This window comes from Salvelinus fontinalis, chromosome 7, assembly GCF_029448725.1.
Source record: "Salvelinus fontinalis isolate EN_2023a chromosome 7, ASM2944872v1, whole genome shotgun sequence".
NCBI lineage: Eukaryota > Metazoa > Chordata > Actinopteri > Salmoniformes > Salmonidae > Salvelinus > Salvelinus fontinalis.
Window position 1 is genome coordinate 15,130,469 of NC_074671.1, and position 10,908 is coordinate 15,141,376.

General features: G+C 44.5%; 1 protein-coding gene across 11 annotated transcripts in view; it reads right to left on the reverse strand.

Moving 5' to 3' along the window:
• Positions 1–10,339, reverse strand: part of LOC129859042 (TRAF2 and NCK-interacting protein kinase-like) — a 57,548-nt gene extending 47,209 nt beyond the window's left edge. For 6 of the 11 annotated variants that reach the window (XM_055928375.1, XM_055928374.1, XM_055928370.1 and 3 more), the window contains exons 1-2: positions 9,897–10,336; positions 2,755–2,820 (exon numbers count right to left, since the gene is read on the reverse strand). In XM_055928375.1, the coding sequence (XP_055784350.1) occupies positions 2,755–2,820; positions 9,897–9,953 (123 nt within the window). In that variant the 5' untranslated portion in view covers positions 9,954–10,336. Of the gene's footprint in view, positions 1–2,754; positions 2,821–9,896 lie in introns of all 11 variants that reach the window. The other 5 variants (XM_055928368.1, XM_055928371.1, XM_055928372.1 and 2 more) reach the window with 3 other exon arrangements.
• Between the last annotated feature and the right edge of the window lie 569 nt (positions 10,340–10,908).

Here is a 10,908-nt window from a genome sequence, read left to right on the forward strand (position 1 = left end):
GACTCTGGGTTCGCGCCCTGCGCCCAGGTCCGTGGGGCGACGCACAATTGTCCTAGCGTCGTCCGGGTTAGGGAGGGTTTGGCCGGTGGGATATCCTTGTCTCATCGCGCACCAGCGACTCCTGTGGCGGGCCGGGCGCAGTGCGCGCTAACCAAGGGAGCCAGGTGCACGGTGTTTCCTCCGACACATTGGTGCGGCTGGCTTCCGGGTTGGAGGCGCGCTGTGTTAAGAAGCAGCTTGGTTGGGTTGTGTTTCGGAGGACACATGGCTTTCAACCTTCGTCTCTCCCGAGCCCGTACGGAAGTTGTAGCGATGAGACAAGATAGTAATTACTAGCAATTGGATACCATGAAAAATTGGGGAGAAAAGGGGGGTAAAAAAAAAAAAAAAAAAAAAAAAGAAAAATAAATTCAACAGTGTGATGTTTGGATCCAGTCTTGTGTCAGGTGAACGGTTGTGTCCTCACCTTCAGTCTAATAGCCTTGGTTATGCTTTCCATATTTGTTCTGTAAGAAACATTTAAATCTAACCCTATCCATATAGGCTAAATCCCACAATTGTAAGGGGTTAAAACAATAGATATAGAAATATACACTGAGTGGTCAAAACATTAAGAACACCTTCCTAATATTTAGTTGCACCCCCTTTCGCCCTCAGAACAGCCTCAATTTGTCGGGACATTGATTCTACAAGGTGTCTAAAGTGTTCCACAGGGATGCTCGCCCATGTTGACCCCAATGCTTCCCACAGTTGTGTCAAGTTGGCTGAATGTCCTTTGGATGGTGGACCATTCTTGACCCACACGGGAAACTGTTGAGCATGAAACCCAGCAGCGTTTCAGTTTGACACTCAAAACGGTGCGTCTGGCACCTACTACCACCTACTACCACCACCTACTACCACCACCACCTACTACCACCTACTACCACCACCACCTACCACCACCACCTACCACCACCACCTACTATCATCTACTACCACCTACTACCACCTACCACCTACTACCACCTACCACCTACTACCACCCACTACCACCACCTACTATCATCTACTACCACCTACCACCACCTACTATCATCTACTACCACCTACCACCACCTACTATCATCTACCACCACCTACCATCATCTACTACCACCTACTACCACCTACTACCACCTACTACCACCACCTACTATCATCTACTACCACCTACTATCATCTACTACCACCTACTACCACCTACTACCACCTACTACCACCTACTACCACCTACTACCACCTACTACCACCTACTACCACCTATCATCTACTACCACCACCTACTACCACCACCTACTACCACCTACTACCATACCCCACATCTTTCGTCTTGCTCATTCACCCTCAATGGAACACATACACAATCTATGTCTAAAGGCTTTAAAATCTTTCTTTAACCCATTTCCTCCCCTTCATCTACACTGATTGATGTGTTTTTAACAAGTGAGGGATCATAGTTTTCACCTGGTCAGTACATGTCATGGAAAGAGCAGGTGTTCCTAATGTTTTGTCCACTCAGCGTAGAACAGATAAAACAATACTTGAAACATAGATATAGATAAGAGAATGAATCTGATAGAATGACAATGAAGTGGTAAACAGAGACAAACATCCTTCCTACTTTGTGTGTGTGTGTGTGTGTGTGTGTGTGTGTGTGTGTGTGTGTGTGTGTGTGTGTGTGTGTGTGTGTGTGTGTGTGTGTGTGTGTGTGTGTGTGTGTGTGTGTGTGTGTGTGTGTGTGTATATATATATAAACACTCCTTGGTTCAGACTCCTCGCATTCCTGACCCCCCTGAGTACCGTTACCTGCTACCCTACTGACAAGACCCCACACGCCAGTCAGAGAGAGAGAGATAGAGAGAGAAGGGGCTCTGAGGCCAACAAAACAACACTCTTCTAGTGAAAAGCTAGATAACACGGAAACAAACAGGCCAACATCTTCACACCAATCACCTATCTCTGTCTGTCAGACTCCCTGTACTGCCGACTGAGGCTGTAATCCCACAAGCTAGCTCACAACAAGTGCATCAGGGCGGTTTGATGTGAAAATCAAGTCATTGGCAGATAAAGAGTTAACTGCAACCACAAGAACTGATACCTGTTCTATAACCAAAATATATGTTTTTCTAACTCAAGGTGTCATGTCGTAGCTGACACCCCATTCTTTCTGAGAAAATCTTGTCATCTTAATTCTGAGTAGATATTTAACCGTTTTTGGAAAACTTGGTCACATTATAAACTCAGGGTGATTTTACAATCATTCTGTTACCAAACTTTATATCTGCACTGTTCTTCGAGGAAATTTGTTTTTTTGTAAAACTTTGTGGAAATTGTTAAATGTAGTCTTTCTGCATAGAGTTATATGGCTTGTTTAACGTTGCAATCAATGTGTATTGTTTGGCATACATTTTAAAGTGAGGAATAGAAGTCTCAGTGTCATTCCGTTACTGTGGAATTGCCTTACCCTTAATGTATATTGAATAGGTATGAAATACTAGCTCACAAGTGCCTGGGTTTAGGGGCTATGCCAGGGGTTGTTTCTGGACTGTGCCCTGAAGTAAAAAATGTCTAAATAAAACTCATCAACTCTCTCCCCTCATTGGCAACTCGTTACAGTTCAAGGGAAGGTGACAGAGCCGACCTGCCTGTTTTTGGTTGATCAGAGCTCATGTCGGAGAAGTCAGGCACGCTCCTGTCTGATAGGTTGAGTGTGTGGTGAGGGGTGTGTCTTACCTTGTAGACCTGACCGTAGGTTCCATTTCCCACCAACTCCACTAGTTCAAATATACCAGCTGGGTCCTGGAGAGAGAAATAGAAATAGGGAGAGAGACAGAAAGTAGAAATAGGGAGAGAGAAAGAGAGAGCAAGAGAAATGGAGAGAGCGAGAGAGAGAAATGGAGAGAGCGAGAGATAGAGAGCGAGAGAGAGAAATGGAGAGAGCGAGAGAGAGAAAATAAAAATAGGGAGAGAGAAAGAGTGAGAGAGCGAGAGAGAGAGAGAAATGGAGAGGGGGAAATAGAGAGAGGGGAGAAAGAGAGAGAGGGGAGAAAGAGAGAGAGGGGAGAAAGAGAGAGCAGTTAGTCAAGCATTGAAAGTATTTTCTCAAGAATTCAGACCCTCTGGAATCTGATCCCCCCCACACACACAAGTGTGTATGAGCAAACACACAGTAGGACAGAGATCTATAGCGGTACACTGTGACTCCATAGAACGTGTGTGTGTGAGTGAGTGAATGAGTAGGGAATACTGGAGTTGGAATCAGCCACATGCTTCCATTGGGTAATTGCAAAAAAATCTAAGTTATTTTTTATTCAAGGTCGAACAGAAGCACTTTTAAACCTAGAGCACTGCTCTAGAGACAAGCGGAGACCCACCACACACTCTCCCCTTCAACTAGCACCACCACTCACATCGATATATTTTAATGTGTATGTGTGTGTGTGTGTGTGTGTGTGTGTGTGTGTGTGTGTGTGTGTGTGTGTGTGTGTGAGAGAGAGCGAGAAAGGGGGAAGCATTAGTCATGGGTTTGTGTACCTATGTCTGTGTAAATATCTATGAATATTGTGCTCATTTTCTTGTTTTATACCACTCAAGTTATGTTGTCTCGAAGTTGATGAATGTATTGATCCCCTCATTTATTGATCCCCTCAGCGCTCTCTCTCTCTCTCTGTGTGTGTGGGGCAGGGCGATATGGCCAAAATATCCTATCACGGTATTTTAAAAAAATTGGACGGTATGAAGTTATTTGACTGTATTTAATGTTTTTGAATAATAAAAGTTGTACATTTGCTTTATGAGTAGTGAGTGATCCTAAGGTGCTTTATGGGTAGTGAGTGATCCTAAGGTGCTTTATGAGTAGTGAGTGATCCTAAGGTGCTTTATGGGTAGTGAGTGATCCTAAGGTGCTTTATGAGTAGTGAGTGATCCTAAGGTGCTTTATGAGTAGTGAGTGATCCTAAGGTGCTTTATGGGTAGTGAGTGATCCTAAGGTGCTTTATGAGTAGTGAGTGATCCTAAGGTGCTTTATGGGTAGTGAGTGATCCTAAGGTGCTTTATGAGTAGTGAGTGATCCTAAGGTGCTTTATGAGTAGTGAGTGATCCTAAAGGTGCTTTATGAGTAGTGAGTGATCCTAAGGTGCTTTATGGGTAGTGAGTGATCCTAAGGTGCTTTATGGGTAGTGAGTGATCCTAAGGTGCTTTATGGGTAGTGAGTGATCCTAAGGTGCTTTATGGGTAGTGAGTGATCCTAAGGTGCTTTATGGGTAGTGAGTGATCCTAAGGTGCTTTATGGGTAGTGAGTGATCCCATGGTGGCAACACATCCATTTTAAGTGATTTCAATGAGTCTTTCTCCATTCTGATTGTTTCATACTGTTCAATTAGACTTCAACCCAAAACAATTTCTGCATTTCCACCCTGCCACGTACGGCTGCACGATATGGATAAACAATCTAGGCCTTATTTTTAACCAAATGTTGCAATTGCGATTTTGACAGCAAAACTGTTGGAATCATGGAAATAGAATGATTATTCTAATTCTATAGTTAGGGGGCGGCAGGTAGCCTAGTGGTTAGTGTTGGGCCAGTAACCGAAAGGTTGCTAGTTCGAATCCCGAAGCTGACAAAGTAAAAATCTGTTGTTCTGCCCCTGAACAAGGCAGTTAACCCACTGCTCCTAGGCCGTCATTGTAAATAAGAATTTGTTCTTAACTGACTTGCCTAGTTAAATATAGGTCAAAAATATATACAATAGTGGGCACTTTGAATACAGTGTTGCATGAATTAAAATGCCAGAGAAGAGTTATTGTGACAGGGTAGGAACCAAATAAACTTTAGACCCTATAAACTTCAGCTACATTGAATGTTTTCTCTTAGCTACACTCCATGACCAAAATTATGTGGACACCTGCTCATCGAACATGTCATCCCAAAAACCATGGGCATTAATATGGAGTTGGTCCCCCCCCTTTGCTGCTATAACAGCCTCCTGGGAAGGCTTTCCACTAGATGTTAGAACATTGTTTCCATTCAGCCACAAGAGCATTAGTGAGGTCGGGCATGGATGTTGGGCGATTAGGCCTGGCTCGCAGTCGGCATTCCAATTCATCCCAAAGGTGTTCAATGGGGTTGAGGTCAGGGCTCTGTGCAAGCCAGTCAAGTTCTTCCACACCGATCTCAACAAATCATTTCTGTATGGACCTCGCTTTGTGCATGGGGCATTGTCATGCTGAAACAGGAAAGGGCCTTCCCCAAACTGTTGCCACAAATTTGGAAGCACAGACTCGTCTAAAAAGTCATTGTATGCTGTAGTGTTAAGATTGGGGCCTAGCCCAAACCATGAAAAACAGCCCCAGACCATTTCATGAAGCTCCAGACGAACAGTTCTTGCGTTGACGTTGCTTCCAGGGGTAGTTTGGTACTCGGTAGTGAGTTACGTGCTTCAGCACTCGGTGGTTCCATTCTGTGAGCTTGTATGGACTACCACTTCACAGCTGAGCCGTTGTTGCTCCTAGACGTTCCCACTTCACAATTACAGCACTTACAGTTGACCAGGCAGTCAGCAGGGAAGAAATTTGACGAACTGACTTGTTGGAAAGGTGGTATGAAGGTATGACGGTGCCATGTTGAAAGTCACTGAGCTCTTCAGGAAGGCCATTCAACTGCCAATTTTTGTCTTTGGAGTTTGCATGACGGTGTGCTCAACTTACACCTGTCTGCAACGGTTGTGGCCGAAATAGCAGAATCCACTCATTTGAAGGGGTGTCCACACACTTTAGTGTACTTTATGTAGATAACATATTCATGCATAATCCTCTTTGATTTAGAAGGTACTGTTGCACAAACAACATGCTGATTTAGTTCTACACCATCACTGATATTATCAGGCTGTATAGCTAATTACGTTTCATCTGACTCCCAACGCCCAACTTGCTAAGAAAAGACAACCTAGCTGTTTGCAGATGTAAGAAACAAACTAATTGTGTAATTATAGAACACTAATGGATTTATATTAAGACGCAAAGTGAAAACAGCATCGTTGTCATTGGGGATACACAGTTTCTCGGTAAGCCGTATTTGCTCAAGAATGTGCTGGTTCTCATACCGCTGCTGCAATTTCAATGGCATTTGAGAACATGTTTGAAACTTGGAAAATCCCCAAGAACAAAGTACACGCTGTGCTACGTGATAATGCACGTAACATGACAAAGTCTTTGGAAGAATGCGGAGTCACCAGTTTGCCGTGCATATCTGCCACAGTGGCAACAGGTAGGAAGTTAGTGGGTCATTTTAAAGACTCACAGCTAGCATACAGCTAGCAAACAGCTAGCATACAGCCGCTTGCAAGCAATAGAGGAGCAGCTTGGAGTGAAAACGAAAAGGCTTAAGCTAGACGTTTCCACCACATGGAACAGCACTTTTTACATGATGGAGAGCCTGCTGGAACAAAAATGAGTGCTTGGCGTGTACGCAGCCGACTACGAGTTACCTGTAACAATCAGTACAAACCAGTGGACTCTCATTGAAACCATGAACACACTCCTAGCTCCATTCGAACAACTGACTCGAGACATAAGCTCATCAACTGCGTCTGCAGCAGACGTGATACTCTCTGTCATGGCATTGAAACGCCTGCTCAATAGAACTGCTGACACAGACCGTGTGGTAAACTTGGAAAAGTACTATACTAGAGGCTATGAACAAGCGATTTGGTGGCATTCTCTCTGAGCTTCTTTACTGTGTCGCCACCATGTTCGATGCTAGGTACAAGGACCGCTACTTCGATGCAGACAAAAAACAGAGTTCACGTGAAATGTTAGTGTAACAGTATAGCTTCTGTCCCTCTGGGGGCTCGAACCAGGGACCCTCTGCACACATCAACGACTGTCTCCCACGAAGCATCGTTACCCATCGCTCCACAAAAGCCGTGCCCCTTACAGAGCAAAGGGAACAACTACTTCAAGGTCTCAGAGCAAGTGACATCACCGACTGAAACACTATTAGCGCGCACCCTGCTAACTAGCTAGCCATTTCACACCGGTAACACTAGACACATCTGGACAAGATGGAAACGGACACAGTGACAGTACACACCGAGGAAGAGGACCCACGACAGAAGAGGCCCCGGACAGACAGAGTTGAAACGTCACTGCTTGACATGTATGATGAAATCCTGGTTGAGAATGAAACGACTGAACAAATGAACAACGAAACAGCAAGTAAGTGGAAGAAATAGGTTTTGATTATGTTTTACTCATAACAAGATATATGTAAATGCCAGCAAAATAACTTTTGATCAGTGTGTGTGTGTGTGTTTCAACTACTTAACTGTACAAGAATGCTTAAAAGTGCGCTTAAAAAAAAAAAAATGTTATCTGTATCCGTTTTTTTGGCAAGGAAAATATCGGATATCGGCCAAAAATGTCATATCAGTGCATCCCCGCAAGTGTCTCCTGGTCGAGGAAAAACAAATGAGCTCCTTGAGTGACAGGGGGCGGGGCCAGTTATGTGTGGAAAGCGGCATGGAGAGAGAGATGACTCAAGTAGCGAAAGTAAACTCTAAAAATGGACGTTACACACGGCTTATCACGTTTAACAAACCTTACATTCAAATACCTTTATAGAAAATAAAGTAAAACTCAAACTGGTCCGTGCATTAATACCGGTATAGCCCTAGCTGGGTTCCAGACCTGGTGGCCCACGGGCTGAATTTGGGCCATGGGTGTTTTTATTTTTTTATTTGGCCCCAAAGCTTTTGTTGAATTTCAATGTTGGACATTAAAAAAACAACAGGAAAACAACTTCAGGTGATTTTATTTTCATCTTTTCGCAAGTATTCCCACGCATAATAGAGAGACGTAATCGTATACAAATGTAAGTAAGGTTTGAAATTATGTTTTAGTCAAATATCTGTTTGAGCTTCTTGCGGTCAATTTGTAGTCTACAAATTATTTGTAATTATGTCCCGCCAGCCCAAACATCCGCTCAAGAAAAATGTTTTAAAAATGGTCCCACAGTTGTATCTAGTTGATGATCCCTGGTCACAACCGTAAAGGCTCTCCAGAGGATAGTGAGGTCTGCACAACGCATCACTGGGGGCAAACTACCTGCCCTCCAGGACACCTACACCACCCGATGTCACAGGAAGGCCAAAAAGATCATCAAGGACAACAACCACCCGAGCAACTGCCTGTTCACCCCACTATCATCCAGAAGGTGAGGTCAGTACAGGTGCATCAAAGCAGGGACCGAGAGACTGAAAAACAGCTTCTGTCTCAAGGCCATCAGACTGGTAAACAGCCACCACTAACATTGAGTGGCTGCTGCCAACATACTGACTCAAATCTCTAGACACTTTAATAATAAAAAAATGGATGTAATAAATGTATCACTAGCCACTTTAAACAATGCCACTTTATATAATGTTTACATACCCTACATTACTCATCTCAAATGTATATACTGTACTCTATACCATCTACTGCATCTTGCCTATGCCGTTCGGTCATCGCCCATTCATATATTTTTATGTACATATTCGTATTCCTTCCTTTACACTTGTGTGTATACGGTAGTTGTGAAATTGTAAGGTTAGATATTACTGCACTGTCTGTCGGAATTAGAAGCACTCGCATTAACATCTGCTAACAATGTGTATGTGACAAATACAATTTGATTAGGGGAAGTGAGGCCAGGGAAGACAGGAAAAGGAAATCCTCCACCGTGGGTAGTGTGCTGATCCCCAGCTCTCTGCATCTAGGTGACCTAATTTCCAATCGCACCGCAGATCTGGACGAAAGCTCAAGAGGCCAGCAGTGTGGGTAATAACTGTCATACATCTATTAGAGAGAAGAGCTGAGAAGCTGCAAATTGTTTAACTCCATTTCTCGAGAGAGGATGAATGAGTCAACGTGATGTTGGACGTGCCAGATTTCTACAATCCAGATACCGCAAATGTGTATGTATGCGTGTTTACATAATACGTGCATCATTCACAGGCATATGACAAGAATGTAATCTAACACACATAGACACACACACACAGCCGCTCCTGCCTGTCATCTTGGGGCTTGAGCCTGCTGCTGCTGGTAAGATCCTGTTGCGTAACGACCTGCCTGTAATGACTATGTAAGACTACAGAGGCTGTCAAAACACACAGCACAAAGAACAGTGGTCTTACATTTCCTTTGCTTGGGGGGGGGGGGGGGGGGGGGGGGGGTGACAACTGTCTTAGAGCCCTCAAACTGAACTCGATCTCGAAGCCAATCCCACTGCTTTTCGCTGCTCCCGTCTAATCAGGGACCGATTTAGACCTGGGACACCAGGTGGGTGCAATTAATGATCAGGTGGAACAGAAAGGCAGCAGGCTCCGGAGCTCGTTGGGTATTCCTGTCCTAGAGGATGCCGTTGGGTATTCCTGTCCTAGAGGATGCAAACGCACACACATCAGAGTGCTACAAAAATCACACAACCAGTTTCTGCTGTTCTCTAATATAATTAAACTGTGTGTGATGCCGCGCGACAGATAGCTCAACATCTGCCACAAATACAGACAGAGGGGCCTATTAGACACAAACACAGACAGAAGGGCCTATTAGACACAAATACAGACAGAGGGGCCTATTACATCACGTTCCAATTGTTGCGAGAAAAGGGCTTTCTGAGGTTGTAACGCGCGTGGGAGGGAGCTGCCACCCCAGCATACATCAGTTGATCTAAATCAATGATCTGATCAGCGGATGCATGGCAGGTAACGACGTCTCGATGACGCAAAACACAACCATAACCACACAGTCGTTAACTGGGGATGGGGCAAGTGCTCGAGAAAACGTCTCATTCATACAGTGCCCATTTTATCACACATACACGCGCGCTTTACCCGTAGTGCTGACAGGTCTATCTCATCCAGACTCCGGGCCGGGGAGTCGCTCGCCATGATTCTCTCTCAAAATGGAAGCTTCCTCTCCGCTCATTTACCGAGGAGAACCCCCCTCTCCCCTCCCTTATCCAGTTGTTAAAATCCCCCGTTAGATCCCTGTTTGGCGTCCGTTAATAATAGTCCATAAACAATGGATAATATAATCCGTTTTTCCGTTTAATCCCGGGGGAACGCGTCTCGAGACACCGAGGTGATCCAGGTCCTACATGCTGTAGTCGGTTGCACGGGCCCCCTCCACCGGAGGATGGTGAAAAAAACACACTCTGCAAGAGAGCACAGCTGCGTACACACTGTATACACACACACACAGCAAGAGAATGCAAAGCGCCCCGGAACGGGGTAGTCTCGCGCTCACGGGAGTGGCCTGGCTGCACGAGCAGCGGGCGGGTCTCCTGAAAACAGGGACGCCCACAATGTCACATGCACGCGTGTGTGGGACAGATATGAAAAAGCACATGAAAGGTTAATTGTATCTTCAGTCTAAAGTGCCATAAAACTGATAATTTCCTTAGTCTTCGTATCTCTTTGTGTCTCCTGCTGCATCTCCACACATGTAGCTTATATATATCATCATCAAGATCCTCATCATCATTAATATCATCCTCAGCAGTAACAGAATCACCAACTTCACCATCATCGCTCAACTTTTTAAAACTGTGTGTCTTGTATGCTGAAGACTATTCTCAATTCCTGACTGCAAAACTAATTCTAGTGAAGATTTGAGTGTGTGATATGCACATGACAAACTGGTGTTCACTGTTGCGCACCTTAACAAGGTCATACCAAGGACCATTTACCTATTTCATTTAGATATATATTTTTATAAGATAACAAATATTATTTGATGAAACAATGAATGTGGCCTTACTGCTAATAGCCCAGACGAACGCATTGACTAACAGATAAACACCATGGAACAACAGATAGTCCCCCCCCCCTCCTCTCCAACCGC